At 42.0% G+C, this 19634-nt stretch overlaps 1 protein-coding gene and 1 long non-coding RNA gene across 2 annotated transcripts; one reads left to right on the top strand and one right to left on the bottom strand.

Moving 5' to 3' along the window:
* Positions 1–13449: 13449 nt before the first annotated feature.
* Positions 13450–16732, top strand: LOC142494602 (uncharacterized). The gene is made up of 3 exons (XR_012801556.1): positions 13450–13599; positions 14651–14706; positions 16174–16732. It is a non-coding gene; the product is annotated as an uncharacterized LOC142494602 (long non-coding RNA).
* Positions 15482–17159, bottom strand: LOC142494601 (uncharacterized). Its single transcript, XM_075599047.1, has 2 exons — positions 17077–17159; positions 15482–16713 (listed from the first exon to the last, which is right to left on the bottom strand). Exons 1-2 carry the CDS (start codon positions 17123–17125, stop codon positions 15593–15595), a joined length of 1170 nt encoding a protein of 389 aa, XP_075455162.1. The 5' UTR covers positions 17126–17159; the 3' UTR covers positions 15482–15592.
* Positions 17160–19634: the final 2475 nt, after the last annotated feature.

Here is a 19634-nt window from a genome sequence, read left to right as displayed (position 1 = left end):
ACAACACTGTCAAGTTTAGTGGTGGTTGCTAAAGAGTTTGGCTCCTGTGAAAGGGATTGCAGGATAACTTTGTGACCCTAGTGCTGTAACTAGTGGCACGGATATTCCAATCAAGCCTGTCTAGGCCACACTGTGTCCAGGGACCTGGCGCAGGGGTGATCTCCCTACGGGGAGAGGGGATCCCACTCCAATTGGGAGGGCAGTACCTAGTAAAGGGACAGCACGGAGAAATGTGCGGCTAGAGCTGAAAGCTGCATGGGGCAGTCTGCTACATCCAGATCATCAATAAAGATGCCCTTGTTAAAGATACCCCCACTGTGTGAGTGTGAAATTACTCTACAGTGGCAGTCACCACCGAGAAGGAGTTCCTCACCAGGACCATCTCCCTGCGGAAGCACAGATCCTGATGAGGTGGAGGTGCTGCACATGATGTAAGTAGGACTCGCACCCACTACCTCAGCTACCTGTCCTGATGACATCCCCTAATACCATCGAGCAGGAGACTCAGGAGTCCTGTTACTTGCAGGTGCACCACCATACACGATCACATAACGGGGACCGGTTAGACCACACGGGCCAATGTGAGATTGGGTGGGTCAGAGAGGAAGGAAGACCCGTTACATAAAAAAAACACTTATAGTTAGTCAGATATTTATGTTTTCAAAAGGGGTTCATTCTTAACCAGGTCTCTGTCAAGGCACTGAATTATTAACCCCTTCTGGGCTAAAAAAGGGACTATATATACACAATATGATACATAGCAGAGAACTGAACTTCAGAGCAGTTTTTCTCTTACATCTTTTCACTGCCACGGGGGGTCTGTGATGTGTTGTGCTGACCCATCTGGCAGTGTAAGAGTTAAATGACACAACAACCATGGGAAACGCCATAGAATGTTACGTGGCTAAGAGCTTTCGCCTTAGCATGAGCACAGCAGCCAAAGCCAAGCTGGGGAGAATAGATCAATTATTTCATAAATGCAAGTAGTAACTCTAATAATAAAGATAACCCAAGAGCGTCCCCCATGCAATAGAAAAAGCATTGTTTGTCTTGCAGCAAATAATTAGACGGCAACAGTCATTACGTCAAATCGCTGTGCAGAGGGTTTTAACTGCCCGAGATCTAGGCTTAGCAATTCAATTTGTCTTCGAGTGGAGATACCAACAATTAAACATGGGAGTCTATGTACAAAGCAAAGAAAAGTTTGCCTTCAAGCACAGCAAGGCAGTAAGGAGAGCAGTAGGATGAAGGGATAGATATGGGGGGCTGGTATAATAAGGCAGTAGGATGATGGGGTAGATATGGGGGACTGGTATAATAAGGCAGTAGGATGATGGGATAGATATGGGGGGGCTGGTATAATAAGGCAGTAGGATGACGGGATAGATATGGGGGGGCTGGTATAATAAGGCAGTAGGATGATGGGATAGATATGGGGGGGCTGGTATAATAAGGCAGTAGGATGGTGGGGTAGATATGGGGGACTGGTATAATAAGGCAGTAGGATGACGGGATAGATATGGGGGGGCTGGTATAATAAGGCAGTAGGATGACGGGATAGATATGGGGGGGCTGGTATAATAAGGCAGTAGGATGATGGGATAGATATGGGGGGGCTGGTATAATAAGGCAGTAGGATGGTGGGGTAGATATGGTGGACTGGTATAATAAGGCAGTAGGATGACGGGATAGATATGGGGGAGCTGGTATAATAAGGCAGTAGGATGATGGGGTAGATATGGGGGGCGGGTATAATAAGGCAGTAGGATGATGGGATAGATATGGGGGGCGGGCATAATAAGGCAGTAGGATGGTGGGGTAGATATGAGGAGCTGGTATAATAAGGCAGTAGGATGATGGGGTAGATATGGGGGGCTGGCATAATAAGGCAGTAGGATGATGGGGTAGATATGGGGGGTGGGTATAATAAGGCAGTAGGATGATGGGGTAGATATGGGGGGCTGGTATAATATGGCAGTAGGATGATGGGGTAGATATGGGGGACTGGCATAATATGGCAGTAGGATGGTGGGGTAGATATGAGGAGCTGGTATAATAAGGCAGTAGGATGATGGGGTGATATGGGGGACTGGTATAATAAGGCAGTAGGATGATGGGACAGATATGGGGGGGCTGGTATAATAAGGCAGTAGGATGACGGGATAGATATGTGGGGGCTGGTATAATAAGGCAGTAGGATGATGGAATAGATATGGGGGACTGGTATAATAAGGCAGTAAGATGACGGGATAGATATGGGGGGGCTGGTATAATAAGGCAGTAGGATGACGGGATAGATATGGGGAGGCTGGTATAATAAGGCAGTAGGATGATGGAATAGATATGGGGGACTGGTATAATAAGGCAGTAAGATGACGGGATAGATATGGGGGGGCTGGTATAATAAGGAAGTAGGATGATGGGGTAGATATGGGGGGGCTGGTATAATAAGGAAGTAGGATGATGGGGTAGATATGGGGGACTGGCATAATAAGGCAGTAGGATGGTGGGGTAGATATGAGGATCTGGTATAATAAGGCAGTAGGATGACGGGATAGATATGGGGGGGCTGGTATAATAAGGCAGTAGGATGACGGGATAGATATGGGGGGGCTGGTATAATAAGGCAGTAGGATGATGGAATAGATATGGGGGACTGGTATAATAAGGCAGTAAGATGACGGGATAGATATGGGGGGGCTGGTATAATAAGGAAGTAGGATGATGGGGTAGATATGGGGGACTGGCATAATAAGGCAGTAGGATGGTGGGGTAGATATGAGGATCTGGTATAATAAGGCAGTAGGATGACAGGATAGATATGGGGGGCTGGTATAATAAGGCAGTAGGATGACGGGATAGATATGGGGGGGCTGGTATAATAAGTCAGTAGGATGGTGGGGTAGATATGGGGGACTGGTATAATAAGGCAGTAGGATGACGGGATAGATATGGGGGAGCTGGTATAATAAGGCAGTAGGATGATGGGGTAGATATGGGGGGCGGGTATAATAAGGCAGTAGGATGATGGGATAGATATGGGGGGCGGGTATAATAAGGCAGTAGGATGGTGGGGTAGATATGAGGAGCTGGGATAATAAGGCAGTAGGATGATGGGGTAGATATGGGGGGCTGGCATAATAAGGCAGTAGGATGATGGGGTAGATATGGGGGGTGGGTATAATAAGGCAGTAGGATGATGGGGTAGATATGGGGGGCTGGTATAATATGGCAGTAGGATGATGGGGTAGATATGGGGGACTGGCATAATATGGCAGTAGGATGGTGGGGTAGATATGAGGAGCTGGTATAATAAGGCAGTAGGATGATGGGGTAGATATGGGGGACTGGTATAATAAGGCAGTAGGATGATGGAATAGATATGGGGGACTGGTATAATAAGGCAGTAAGATGACGGGATAGATATGGGGGGGCTGGTATAATAAGGCAGTAGGATGACGGGATAGATATGGGGGGGCTGGTATAATAAGGCAGTAGGATGATGGAATAGATATGGGGGACTGGTATAATAAGGCAGTAAGATGATGGGATAGATATGGGGGGGGCTGGTATAATAAGGAAGTAGGATGATGGGGTAGATATGGGGGACTGGCATAATAAGGCAGTAGGATGGTGGGGTAGATATGAGGAGCTGGTATAAAAAGGCAGTAGGATGATTGGGTAGATATGGGGGACTGGTATAATAAGGAAGTAGGATGATGGGGTAGATATGGGGGACTGGTATAATAAGGCAGTAGGATGACGGGATAGATATGAGGAGCTGGTATAATAAGGCAGTAGGATGATGGGATAGATATGGGGACTGGTATAATAAGGCAGTAGGATGATGGGGTAGATATGGGGGGCAAGTATAATAAGGCAGTAGGATGATGGGGTAGATATGGGGGACTGGCATAATAAGGCAGTAGGATGATGGGGTAGATATGGGGGACTGGCATAATAAGGCAGTAGGATGATGGGGTAGATATGGGGGGCTGGTATAATAAGGCAGTAGGATGATGGGGTAGATATGGGGGACTGACATAATTAGGCAGTAAGATGACGGGATAGATATGAGGAGCTGGTACAATAAGGCAGTAGGATGATGGGGTAGATATGGGGGACTGGTATAATAAGGAAGTAGGATGATGGGGTAGATATGGGGGGTGGGTATAATAAGGCAGTAGGATGATGGGATAGATATGGGGGACTGGTATAATAAGGAAGTAGGATGGTGGGGTAGATATGGGGGGCTGGTATAATAAGGCAGTAGGATGATGGGGTAGATATGGGGGACTGACATAATTAGGCAGTAAGATGACGGGATAGATATGAGGAGCTGGTATAATAAGGCAGTAGGATGATGGGGTAGATATGGGGGACTGGTATAATAAGGCAGTAGGATGATGGGGTAGATATGGGGGACTGGTATAATAAGGCAGTAGGATGGTGGGGTAGATATGAGGAGCTGTTATAATAAGGCAGTAGGATGGTGGGGTAGATATGAGGAGCTGGTATAATAAGGCAGTAGGACGATGGGGTAGATATGGGGGGCTGGTATAATAAGGCAGTAGGATGACGGGATAGATATGAGGAGCTGGTATAATAAGGCAGTAGGATGGTGGGGTAGATATGAGGAGCTGGTATAATAAGGCAGTAGGATGATGGGGTAGATATGGGGGGCTGGTATAATAAGGCAGTAGGATGACGGGATAGATATGGGGGACTGGCATAATAAGGCAGTAGGATGACGGGATAGATATGAGGAGCTGGTATAATAAGGCAGTAGGGTGATGGGGTGTGTACAGAGCGTTACAAGGCAGTGGGAATGAAGCAGGGGTTTAATAGGAGGCATAATGATGGCAGCAGGATGGGTTTGGGGGATGAGGAGGGTACATCAAGGTAGCAGGGTTTTAAAGGAAGGGGTAAATAATATAGTGGGGATCGCATCAGGATTTTGAGGTTTGCAGTTATGCAGTAGTTCCCAATATTTTAGTTGCGCAGTGTAAGATGACCAAGGTCCACAAACAGTCCTGTGTAACAATCTAGTGATTGCACATAGTGGGATATATATGAATTGGGTCGTGGATGCAGGAATACTGACATTCTTTCTATTCTATTCTTTTTGTATTTTTAGGTTGAGATGCGTGGTTAGGGATACAGAAATAAGAAGGGAGACGTATGGGAGAACAAATAATATAGTGGGGTAGAGAGAGACAAGAACAGATTTATCCGATTATACAATAGGTAAACTAATTAAGGGGACCAGACAAAATCCTTAGTTCATATTTCTCAACAAGGTGATATTATTAGAGGCAAAACTGAACAGCATCCTAAGCCAGGTTACGCACAAAAGTCCTACCTAGATAAGATGTCCTCAATAAAGGCTGTTATCCAAGGAAGCCGGGTCCACTCAAATTTAGATGTGGAGTTATTTATTGTTGCAGTAAGTTTTTCCTTTTCTCTAAAGAAAATGTGAAATGGTGGTGTATTTGTCTGCTGCCACGGCCACGTTATGGTACATTGTGCTGCTCTCCGGAGATGAGCAATCAGTTTATTAGTGATGGAAGGGATATCTGGAATTGGCTTACCCTGGGTCTTTATCAAAGGGTGGGTCGAGAGGTCAATCCCTAGTGCATGAGGGATTTGTTCTCTGATTCTCACCCAAAAAGGACTTGCCCAAAATATATGATAGACAGTGCCCACAGACTTCCCAGCAGAGAGCACTTGCCCCTTTATGCCAGTCTAAGTGGGGTAAAATCTCACCAGAATCTCGTATCTATTTTCTTTGATAATTGTGCAGATAGAAGAGCTGTAATTTCCATCCCCAAGTCTCTCTCTCCAATAGAGTCATATAGCTATGTTTATCCTTTTTACCTGGGGAGTGAGGGTGAGCCGAGATCAGCCGCACTCTGATGACCCTGCACTGTGTCCATTCTTTCAAAAGAGGTAAGTTGCACGTCCTTTAAGAGATTACATTTAGGTGGTAAAATGCCTCATTTAATTATATTTGAAATGCTCGCATTGTAGAATATTTTATTTTTCATGCAGTCTGTCTAAGTCTGTCAAAAAAAATATGACATCTCTTACTCTCAATATGTTATTAGGTATCCAGACATTGCTTCTGCCCGGGAACACAACCTGGAGAAAATGCCTAATTTCTCCATAAAGGAGCCATGAGAGAAGGCTGTCCTGTGGGACCCTTTATCCTGTCCCAGGTGTCCCAGACATTCTGGTGAATTTGATAACTGGGTGGTCGTATGTTTTGCGTATTCTTTTTAGGGATCCACAATAACGCATCTATAGTTTGTAATGAGATTTCAGCAGATTCAATCTCTACCCATGTTATTCCATTTTTAATGTCAAACAAGAAGGTGACTGTCACGGTTGTGCTCGCCACAAACCAGGGTCAGACCGCGTGGCTGAGGTGGGGTTATATAAACACCGATCTTAGACCGCGCAGGCTGATCCAGATTGCGCAGTTCATAGTCGTACATAGCAGGGTCAGGACTGGAGAGAGCAGCGTAGTCAGTGGACGAGCCAGGGTCAGGATTGGAGACATCATGGTAAACGTAGTCCAAGCAGGGAGTCGGCAACAGAACAAGCAGGTCTTCCTGCTTCAGTGATATTGCTGCAGGTCGGGAACGGGGTTTGCGCGAGTGGCGTCCACAGCCCATGGCGCTGGTCTCAGGAAGGAGAAGGCTGACCGGAGTGGACACACCACCAGGCAGCACTGGTAAACCAATGCTTCAGCGCAGGAGTCCAGGACGAGCCTGTGCGGGGAGAGAGAGCTACAGACCTCAGGACTCAGATACAGGCCTCTGCTATGGGAAGGGCAGCAGGTCTCAGGAAACAGGTAGCTGAAGTTACGCTGGAGATCCACCTCTTCAGCACAGGAACCAGGACACGGCCTCTGCAATGGAGAGAGAGCAGCAGGCCCCAGGAACTAGGAACATGACCAAGGAACAAGGAAAAAGGAACATGGAACATGGAATATGAACATGGAAACAGCAACAAGGCGGCCAAACAGGTAGCTGTGGCAAACACAGTGAACATCCAAGAAGGATTATGCTCAGCAGAGAAGCATTGTGGGGAATGCTGTATTTAAAGGTCAGCGAACCAATAGCAGTAGGGGTGTGAGACAGCATTGCTCTAATGACTGAACCCAAGCTGGGGCTGCAAGTCATAGCTTGCACAGCTGCTGTAGATACCAGGGGGAGTGATCCAGGACTGCACAGGTCTATAAGGCAAGGTAAGCAGTAAACTGAGGTGTGGATTCCTTACAGTGACTCACGAGAGCTGCAGCATAATATTTCCTTAGACACGGCAAAGCCAAACCTCCATCTGTCTTCAATGCAGTGAAAAATTATATGTGCACTCTTTTCTTAACCTTGGGTTTTGTTTGCTCCCATATAAAGGAATCTTCCCTCCAGTGCATGATTTAAGTGCCTTATTGTTGTTGTCAACTAAACATCTGGTGCATCATTGAAAACAATAAAATAAAGGTGCATTTCTAACTCTTCAACTATTGAGGACATAATAGGGAGTTGTTTAATATCCACAAAGGTTTTGCCAGAGTGTGGAATATGTGTCTAAAGGAGCATGTTATTAATGCAAGGTCGAACCAGTGAATCACATTTATCATTGTATTGGCCACTGCTGGTACCAAAGAGTGGTCAACAAAAAGACAAATCAATTCTGGCGTAAAAAATAAATGTAAAAAAATTAAAGATCGGGAAAAGGACCCCAAGAACAAAATATCATCTAGGAACTTGCGTAAACTTGTAAAATTCCTTTTGTCCTCACTTTCTCCAGACGGGATGTTGTGTGGAGACACAACAAGCAAATACCTCAAGTGTGGCCAAACGATAAGTCCAAAGGGCCTCCTCCCTCTCCCGGGAAGGGAAGATACAAGGTCCTCAGATCTATAGACTTAGGGCCTCATGCAGTAAGCGTTGATAAGGGAAATATGGCCATGTTATAGCCAAAATTGGGTTTGAGATTCAGTAAGCGCCGATAAGTGCTTCATATCGCCAGGTTTCGGAGCCGATAATTTGGTTATGGCCAGTCGCCTGCCGATAAGCCTGTTTTCGACACTGATCGCCACTTTTTTAAATCGGCTGGATTCAACAAAAAAAAACAGCTTATCGGGGCTGATCGGCACTACGAAATTGAGATGTTATGGCCGATTTCTCCCGCCAACTAAAGTTGGCATTTTGGACGGGAGAACGATCGCTAAGGCTGCCGGAACGGCACTTAGAAAAAAAACATCTTCTGTACATCAATGGAAGTCAATGGAGCGGGGACGTATAACAGTATAGTACTGTTTACGTTTCATTGCTCACAATACAAGGGGGATTTGCATTACAGTGTGGGGGCATTCCCTGCATTGTGTCACAGCTGATGTGTCTTATTTGCATAACATTCGACTTTTACATGTTTTCAGCATTTGCGGGTCACATTACTCATCATGTGATGATGTGGCAAGGGAAAATACTATACTACACTCTTAAAGGAGAACCTCACATCATAGCACACATTTTACTCAACTCAGCGACAATTATTTACATGATGTCACACATGTCACACATGTCACACATACACAGTATATTCATCTTCCTTTACATTACACAATGCTTGTAATGTGACACGCATCTTTAAACGTTCATGTACATCTGTATTCTCATGTTTACATATACTTTTGGGTCCTCCCTATTTTCATGACGTCACTTATTGGACGCTCAATCACATTGCATGTTTACATTGTAACCGTTGCATTACAAGCACTTCAACCTAACTTATACACACATGTACAGTAATTCATCATTGGGACACCTTGTAAACTCATTCTATACCAACTATCCTCCTTACACAAATGCATGCATATGCACACGACTATTCATTGTTGCCAACATGTCACAATAACATGGATAATTACACATGTTACACAAAACTTTTCCCACGTCAATCTCAGCCTTTTTGTCTCATTACATGACTGACTCTTGCGTTCACAAGTGTTACATGCATTGCACATGCAACTATTTATTTGCAAGCAATCTTTGTACAAAGCTTCACGTCACATCATTGCCAAATATCATCATTCCCTGCAGAATACACACAACAAATACTTAGAACAACAAGTGCACACAGCTTGCCACAGAAGTACTTTATTATGTTAATGTAACACCTTGCATTTTACTATGTCACCTGACATCATCACATACCTATTTAAAGGACGCACATTACCTGCTCATTCACAGCTACTCATTTCAAAATGTTGCGAATGTTTAGGAGACGGAGGAACATTCTTTTCTATGACATGCTTGATGATGAAGACAATCATATAGTGCAAGGGAGGGACACACCGAGGGACAGTGACAGTGACGCGGATACGACAGGGACAGGGAGAGGGACAGGCCGAGGGACAGGTAGAGGGACAGGAGATCAGAGGAGAAGACAGAGGAGACAACTTGTGCCTCGTCCGCGTCTGTACAGGGAGAGAACCCTGTTAGATGGGATGAGTGAGGAGGAGATTGTAAGTCGCTATCGTTTGAGTTCAGCAGCAATCTTAGCTCTTTATGAGGAGATAAGGGGGGATTTAGATTTTTTCACAGCCAGAGGTCGTGCAGTCCCTGGGCTTGTTAAAATGCTGTGCTCATTACATTATCTTGCTTCCGCGTCATACCAGACAACTGTGGGCATAGTGGGCGGGGTCTCGCAATCTACATTCTCGCGGGCCTTGACCCAGTTTCTCTATGCACTCAATAGACGCGCTAGGAATTATATTCATTTTCCTACAGAGGCGACAGAGTGGCTGGAAGTCAGGACTGGCTTTTATAATATAGCAGGGATACCATGTGTGCTGGGTGCAATCGATTGCACACATGTTGCTTTGATTGCACCTAGTCAGAGTGAGCATGTGTACCGCAATCGGAAGCACTACCATTCACTCAATGTACAGGTGGTATGTGATGCCACGATGAGGATAATGCATGTGGTACCCAAGTTCCCTGGTTCCAGTCACGATTCCTCTATCCTGAGGAACTCTTCAGTCTTCCATGCGTTCGAAGAGGGACATTTTGAACCTGGTTGGCTGCTGGGTGAGTACATATTTACATGTTCTAACACAAAACACATGTTGATTTAGGAATGTTGGCATTGTACAATTTGATCACTAATGTCAGCTTATGTGTGCTCCATTCATTATAGGTGACTCAGGATACGGAATTAGGCCGTGGCTCTTGACTCCGGTGCTAAACCCTCAAACTGAAGCAGAGGACAGGTACAATGCAGCCCATATATCTACAAGATCTGTTATAGAGAGGACATTTGGCCTACTCAAGACCAGGTTTAGGTGTCTGGACAGAACTGGTGGGGCTCTTCTATACAAGCCTCAAAAAGTGTCTGATATTATCCTTGCCTGTTGCATTTTGCACAATGTTGCACTCAGGCACAATGTACAGTCAGACCTATCTGAGGCTTTGGTAGACGAGCATCCCACCCATGTAGCTGCTGAAAATGAACAAACAGCCAGTGGTGGCCAGACACGACAGAATCTCATCAATTCATTTTTTTCTTGTAAGTACAAACTCATATGTTCCTAGTACTACTTTTATAGTTTAATTATGTTATATTAACAATAATGTTTCTTTATATAACCTTCTGTTAGGACACAGATGAATATGGGTTGCACACCTTTCTTTTCTCTGCTGTGTGCACAAAGGGATGTGGCACCGGTATGTTATTGTTGCACAGGTTATATAATCCCTCTTCAATTGTACTTTAGTTGTGTGTATGTGAATACAACTTGGGTAACAAAGCAATAATATTTTAGCATTGTGTTATTCCTTATGCTAAGACAAAACACATATTATGCCCATAATCATTCATGCTTCTAGTATGCTTACATACAATGTTATTGGTGCAGTGTAACATGTACATCCATATGATGTGTACACCAGGCTGATTTACATTTTGAATGTCATGAAATATACATGGTGTTGTACATTTAACACCAAATACACACTTTGCTGTGTTGTTTACGGTACTGAAGATGGCATGTCAATGTTTGCAATTTATATATTGTTCCTTTGCATTATAGGTATTTCTCCAGTATGACTGATCATGGTATGTATATTTGCTGACATCTCTCATAAGATGTGGCTACCTCAATCTTCCTATAATTATTGGAACTAAAAACCCAACATATTGGTTTAAACACAAATGTTACATATATGTACTTTCTGTATCATGTATATGCATTTAGCTACTCTTGAGCTTTCATGTGCATTGTATTACAAAATGATTACTCACATTTCATCACATTTTATGTATGTTTCCTTATAATTTCCATTAATGTAATATAGAGGTGGTTGGAGAAAAGGGGATAACTGTACTTATTTGTTTACTTACGGGAGCACATTCATCACTAGCATAGACACACTTTTTAAGACAACTGTTTGTGTCTCTATCAATTGGTGTAGGATCCATGTATAACACCGACAAATGATAACACCAGCTTTATTATGGTAGCTTATATCATCATATTGACTATACTATGTATTTCTAAACGATTAATAAACACAGTAAACTATAGTTAGTTAGGTTAATGAAATATACACAGAAACGTACTTCATAACATGATGGTGATGTCATATTCAGAACATCATGCATTGGAGGGGACCATAACATCTGGCCACTAACATTATTTGCTACAGTCCCAAACCATTTTATCTACATACCCATGTAACAAGAGATTTTAAAAATAAATGGCTACTTGGTTGTAAGTGTCCTTTACATTGGGAGAAGGAGTGGCTCACTGAGTAAAGACACACACTGGCACTGATAGTTTGAAGCAGGGGAGTCTGGTTCAATTCCCGGTGTGGGCTCCTTGTGACCTTGGCCAAGTCACTTTATCTCCCTGTGCCTCATGCGGAAAAAAAACATTTGTACGTTCCACGGGCCAGGGACCTCAGGCTGAAACATGTGTCTGTAAATCGCTGCGTACAACTAGCAGCCCTATACATGAACATGCTCATATTATTATTATTATTGTTACATAGTTTCGACAGTCATACGTTCCATTACATATTAGAATACACAAATGTGTTAGCAGAGTGGGAATGGTTGTTATATATAAAACACACCATGTCATAAAATGTTAGTAGTCATTAAAGAACACTCAATAAAAATTCATGAGGCACTCTTTTGCAACATCATTATGTTAATTAAGTGCTTATGCAATATAGGCATAAGGGTATCACATTTTTAATTGTTTGTTAATAAGCGCTGCAAGCAATATAAAATTAGTTCCATATGTAGTATAGTAGTCGGTGGCTCCTCCTCACAATCATCTCATATAAAGGTAGACTCTTCTGAAATCATACATTGATCCGATTGTATCTTCCCCGACATCTCTGAAATACAGCAAACACATGATGGTCAAAGATGGCACCTTACTAGATATGCATCCGTGACAACGCGTTACGCAGCTCTATATGATTGTGTAGATACACACGTCACTCACTTATATGTTAGAAGTAAAACTGTTCATCAGTATGTAATGTTTCTTTAAATTTGTAGCAGGCATAACTATGTATAAGAAGTGAACGTTGCCTGTATACTGAAAGATGTGCGCGCACATCTTTGTGTGCGCACGCACTTCACGCTTGGCTCCACTAACTGTTAGCGCATGCGCAAAACAAAGCGTACGTTGTGCGTTCAATACATGTTGAAAATACCAGTAAACATAACATCTTTATTTCAAATACAATGAAGACGAAACTACATTCGTTCTAAACGAGTACATCTGTATTCTTTTTAAACAGACGTGTTTGAACAGAAAGCACGGCCGATAACACAATGCGCAAATGCAATACGTGTGACGTCATGTTAAGCCAGCGTGAAACGCACGCTAACACTCCTCCCACTCAATTAACATTCGGCTAACGCCCAGGGTACGCCTACAAACACTGAGCCGCACGCATCACACACTGCAGTTACCGTTACTATAACAAAACAAGACAGCCAATAGGCTTTGAGGCGCGCACGTCGCTTGGGGGCGGGACTTACATCACTAATCCTTTTTAAGGACGCCTTGGCCCATGACAAGGGTCCCACGTCATACGTGGTGGACCCGGTTTTCAATGTTGTAGATGTTGCATGATAACAAAACAGGTATGTGTTAGAGTAATGGTAAAATGTTGCTAATATGTTTAAAGGGATAGGAAAGTACGTATATTTATTCCGTCAGCAATGTGTACTACTCTTTCAGGTCCTACTATATTGTATTAGGAAACAATTTGTTTGTGATCGCTACATGTTATGCAGTCTGCAATGTTACGCTGTATCCACGCATTGAAAGTGAAAATGGTGGTTACAAAAAAAAAAAAAATTTAAACGCAGAGTCAACGCATAACGATTGTTATATTTACCATTCTTCTAGAATTAACTCTTCGCCTGGCTGCAACTGGTCGCTCCAGAAATGCAAGCCATTTTCATCCACGCTTAACCCAACCGCTGAATCCAGTATGGCACATATCTCCTCCAGGATGCGCTCATAGGAATCGCCACTGCTTTCTTCAAATAATTGGTCGGGAGGTAGGTTCATTTCTTCCGGTTCCCATTCCAATGCAATTTCAGCTGAAAGGCTTGGTACATAATCATAGTACTTTTGTTCTTGTACAATGTGGGTTTCAGGAATGGAGGCTGCAGATATTGCAGCACGTATCGATTCAAACGGATCAGTAGTAGCGGATACATTGCTATTGCCATTAGGAATAAATATGCCTTTCACGACAATATAAGTGCCGTCTTTCAGGATAAATTGTTTTTCCGGGGCAATCTTCCAGAAACCATAGGTGTGTTGTAGCTTATCCTGGTCACGTTCAAAAAAGTCATTACTTGATAAAGTGAATCTTATTGAGGAATTAAAATTCCGTGCATGCTTACGGTCTTGGTAATAAGGATATTTTGCTCGAATGAAATCATCGATTTGGCGTGTGCTTGCTTTCTGTCCGCGACTGTTCAAGATGGCTTCACAGATCATGTACTTATACCCTAAAAGGGGATTAATATTGTTAACGAATTCATCAGCCATGTCTGAGTAGCACAAAAGCTGTGTGCAGGTCTGTGTTATTTGCTCATCAAAATGAATGTGCTGAATGGCTAACAAACTCCTGTTTTTCCTTGTCAAGGTCAACAAAAGTAACTACTTTGACTCCTTATTTCAAACGCCAATTGGATTTGTTTGTCTAATTGGGTTAACAGTTGTGGTTCGTGATATGGGACTGTGGGAGAAACATTTCTCCTTCTTTTATCTCGTTTGTGAAAAACATCCCTAGACTGTGAATGCGTTCACATAGTGTTTTTTTGAAAACTAACAAAGAACAGTGTGTGAAAATATTTCTTAGCCAGGCATATCAGTAAAAACACACCTGCAAAAAGAAATGTTTTTTCCCCGCTTACATTTCTGTGTGTATGTGAAAGTCTGGTTAACTCCCTGTCTGCATGAGTTTAAATACGTGTGTATATATATATATATATATATATATATATATATATATATATATATATATATATATATAAATATATCTCTTATAAAAATATATATATATTTATATATAATATTTTTTTTTTTTTTATATTGCAGGAGTACACACAACATTGATGGCATTAAGTATACCTTGTATGAAACCTATTTAAATGGTGAGAAACATGATTGAATTAAGTAATAAACATTTGTTTAAGCACAATACTGTTAGAGTCTCATACTTAGGATATTTCTCAAACATTAGGCCTGTATTATTAAAATAGTGTGCTTTCACAAGGAACCATGAAGTGTATTAGTTTGTGTATACCAGTTTATATAGTACTATATATATATATATATATATATATATATATATATATATATATATATATACACACATATATACATATATATATACACATATATACATATATATATACACATATATACATATATATATACACATATATACATATATATATACACATATATACATATATATATATATATATATATACACACACTCACACTCACACTCACTCAGTGTGTGTGTGTGTGTGTGTGTGTGTGTGTGTGTGTGTGTATATATATTATTATACATTCTGAGATGTTATAGAAACGAACACACAACTGATTAAAGGACAAAATTACAATGGCCAAGCAAGGCAAAGGTAAGTAATAATTTACACATAATCCTGCTGTACACGTACAAGAAAGATGTTTGCACTTACTTAGGTGTTTTAATAATTGCATGTGACTAATATGCATATGCAATTCTTACATCAATTAACACACCCAAATGCAATGTTTTGCTGCAAAGTCAATGGCAGCTTCTCTAAACTTAGCAACTGGCTCCTGGTGGACCATTACTGAACAGACGATTACAACATAAATATTTATAACACAATTAATTATGAGTGTTAACATTTCCAAAACTTCACGTGTACAAGAACATAGTTGAAAGTTTGGAAACAACACAGTCTTCAGCATACATACAATAGTAATTAGATAATGTGAAGTCAACAAAACAAGGCCAAAGACATATTTTCTGAATTATAACATTTATTTTTTTTGTTCCTTTTGCGAGCGAGTAACAGGCCTGCTTGTTGTCTCTTGAATTTTCCTTTTTCTTTTGCCACCAACTTTAGGCACAACAGAGCCACTTTGAGTGGCCTCTGGCACTTCACGGGCAGGGCTTGTGGCCAGTGACTGTTCACCTACGGGGCTTGTGGCCAGTGACTCACCTACAGGGCTTGTGGCCAGTGACTCACCTACAGGGCTTGTGGCCAGTGACTCACCTACAGGGCTTTTGGGCAGTGATTCACCTACAGGGCTTTTGGGCAGTGATTCACCTACAGGGCTTTTGGGCAGCGATTCACCTACAGGGCTTTTGGGCAGCGACTCACCTACAGGGCTTTTGGGCAGCGACTCACCTACAGGGCTTTTGGGCAGCGATTCACCTACAGGGCTTTTGGGTAGTGACTGTTCACGGACAGGGCTTGTGCCCAGTGACACATGTGAGCAAGTTGGTAGACACTGCACAAGTGATGGTTGGTCTGTTTCATGTGTGTCTTTTGTTGTTTTTGACCAAAAACTGGTCAGTAGTAACTGCTTGTATTTTGTTTTTGTGGGCTCCTTTGTAGGTGTCAGCTGCTGATTTTGTACAGATGGCAGTGGTAGTATGTCGTCAGGAACCTGCACAGCAATCTCTGCTACTTGACCGGTAACATTTGGGCCTGGTGAATGAATATCAGATGAATGTGGTGAAAACTGACCTGCATGAACAGATCCTGGCTGGGAGGTGTTGAATTGTGGTACATTAGTCATTCTCCAGTAATTAGCTTGTGTTTGCTGAACAACTAATGCTTCGAATGAGGTGTTGATTTTTTGCAACTGTTTAGGCACTTCAATGAAGACTCTGTGGAGATGTGCCAATTGTGATACTGTTTCTTCCTGCAGTCCAATCATCCTTTCCAGCACTGTCATCATGTCTGAATGGCGACGATTTTCTGCGTCCACTATTTTTCCCTCTGAAGCTACAATTGCATCGTATGTGGAAGTTGATGGACGATTTGGCGGTACAACAGTTTCTATTGGCACCTCTTCATGGTCACATGATTGTATTTCAGTCTCTTCTGTGGCGTCATCCTCATCATACTCATCATCCTCATCACCATGATGTTCTAAAAAGAAATGTACACATTATTAAATGGCATGTTAATGTATGCTGTGTTACTATGTAATTGTACTATGTCCTAAGTAACACCTAACATGTTAGCATACGTTTTATAACCTCATTAAAAACTACCTTGACTTACGAATAATGTTTGGACTCAGTATGAAATATGAATGAATGAAAAGTTGCTCTAAACTCAGAAGTCCTACATGATAATTAACATCACTAACACAATACATGTTGCCTTACACTTAATTTTCACTGACACTAAGTAATCCTATTTAAAGAAGATGTGCAAAACAAATAATGCACATGACAACATAACATATAGAAGAGCACATATTATATGGCCAGCAAATGATACACTCACCTTCTAGTAGTGTTGAGCTGGCTGACCCAGGTGAAGACACTTGTTCCATCTCAGGTGACACATGTCCTCCAGGGGCAACTATATATAACAATAACATAAGTTTTACATTTACATGTGTAAATATTGAACAAACACTTATTGTATGTTCTGTATTTATGATTAACTAACAACATCAGTTCCTTAACCGAAAATGTGTGTGAAAGTGAACATAAATAGTTGTAATAACACTGTACATGCCTGTGTACTTAGAATTTTTGAGTTCCCTAACATACAACATACTATGTTTCTGCAGTAATGCGTGAGGATAAATAGATTAAATGAGTACATAAAAATCATATGTTGTGTAGTGATATCAGTATCATAATGTACATAACTATCATGAGATGACCATTCACAATGGTTATCATGAAGGTGGTCATATTGCAAAAAGTGTTGTTTTTGGTAGAGGATATGTGTGGTACATTAATCGAAGATGTGGCACACCTGAATGTGGCTGTGACTCAACAAGACAACACATGCAGTGTGTGATAATGTGTCTTTCATAGTAGTTCAACTATAGATATGAGTGAACTAATGTGTGACGTACGCTTTGATAAGTAATGAGTTGTTGGGGCATTTAGTAGCTAGAGTTAAGCTTTCAAATGAGTGTGATTAACTTCAGTTGTGCTATTCAGGTTGTAAGAAAGGTATTCCCTTCCCCAAAAAGCCTAATCAGCCACACCTTTCAATGACTTGAAACAGGTGCAAATGGTGTGAACTAAGTTGACCGTGAAATGAGGCTGTAATTAGTGTGTGTGCTGAACCCCACCCCCTCTGTTGAAGTGTATGCTGTGATGAGATATTAATTGCAGCTGCTTTAACACAATGGTAGATGAGCTAAGTAGTCATCTGCAGTGTTTAAGTTATGAAAACAATGACATAACATATGCTACGTGTGCCTCATTATGCTGTCTGTATATGACATAAAGCAAAAATGGACCTTTTCATAAGCAACTATAGATGTGTTAGTGCCAGTGATGTTTGTAGGCCGTTACATGCAATTTCTTTGATGCATGCTTAAAATAGGCAGTAATGTCATGTTTGTCGGAGTAAAATCAATAAAATACACAATAACATGATACATATTTCTGTTCTGTACCTGTAGCTACTAATAATTTCTCATGAACATGTGTTACACGTGTACTACCCTGTTGTTCCCCATCTTCGCCCACCATCAATTGCTTCCACTGCAGCTATGCATTTTGGGAATTCACATGTAAATGAGCACGCAATGGCACGTGCTATATTAGTTACTGCTTTTAGTAGGACTACTACATATATGTCTATTTTGAGATATATATATACAGAATCAGACATATACATATATAGATGCAGGTATGCTTATATTGTGAAGACAGTATAAAAAGCAGTGTAACTATGCAAAATAACTGTAAGCAACGACACGCCTAGTACAGTAATATTTATCACCTGCTGGAAATTGTGACGGATAAATTCCAATGTCACGGTCACCAGCCAAGCCTTCCACGACGACGGTAAGTAATTTTGGCCGAAGCAGCTCCTCCAATGGAGTCAATATGAGACGTTGTGGTGTGGGCCCACCTCCAGTGCCAGTAGCATGCACGCGTTGGTCTTGTATTTTCTTTTTCAATTTGGACCTAATATCATCAAATCTTTTCCGACAATGATACTTGTCCCTGACACTATTCCCACAGGCATTGACACCAATGACTATTGTGTCCCACATTTCTTTTTTGCTTGCTGCACTTGTCCGCCCTTGAAAAACATATAAAAGATATGAGGTAAATGAATAATAATATAAGCACCAGTTTCCTACACTGCTAGCTGTTCCAAGTGATAGCAAACATGCTGTTTTATGTGTAATATGTGCAGCACATGAGCATTCACTACTAAACCTATACATGTAAGCAAGGTTGCATTCATATTGTATGCAGTTCTGGCAAATTGACCGCCTGTGTTTATTTGTCCTTGTAAGGCATGATAAAAAGCTGTGTTTCCACACTAATGAACATAGAAAGATATTGTGTACCCATATTTGCATATGAACAAAACTCAGATGACCTAGGATCACATGTATTTGAATAATAAATGTAAAGTTACACTTACCTACTAAATGTCCATATATACTGTCATAGTGCTCCAGAATGCCAGTGACAAGAGCCCTATTTTCCTGGTCATTGAAGCGAGGATTACGTGGCTTCTCCACACGTTTTTTCCGAGCAGGTTTAGGGTCAGAGCTTGGCTGGTGCTGACTGGACTCTCCTTCTTCCAATGGAAGAGCCTCCAAAAGCTGGCCACCAGCAAGCACGCCACCACCAGACACCCCATCAGCAACTGCGCCACCAGCAGCACTCCCAGCACCAGCACTCCCACTCCTAGCACCAGCACTCCCACTCCTAGCACCAGCACTCCCACTCCTAGCACCAGCACTCACACTCCTAGCACCAGCACTCCCAGCACCAGCACTCCCACTCACAGCAACAGCACTCCCACTCCCAGCACCAGCACTCCCACTCACAGCAACAGCACTCCCACTCCCA

Source organism: Ascaphus truei, chromosome 5 (assembly GCF_040206685.1).
Source record: "Ascaphus truei isolate aAscTru1 chromosome 5, aAscTru1.hap1, whole genome shotgun sequence".
Taxonomy (NCBI): Eukaryota; Metazoa; Chordata; class Amphibia; order Anura; family Ascaphidae; genus Ascaphus; species Ascaphus truei.
This window is presented reverse-complemented; position numbering and strand designations above follow the sequence as displayed.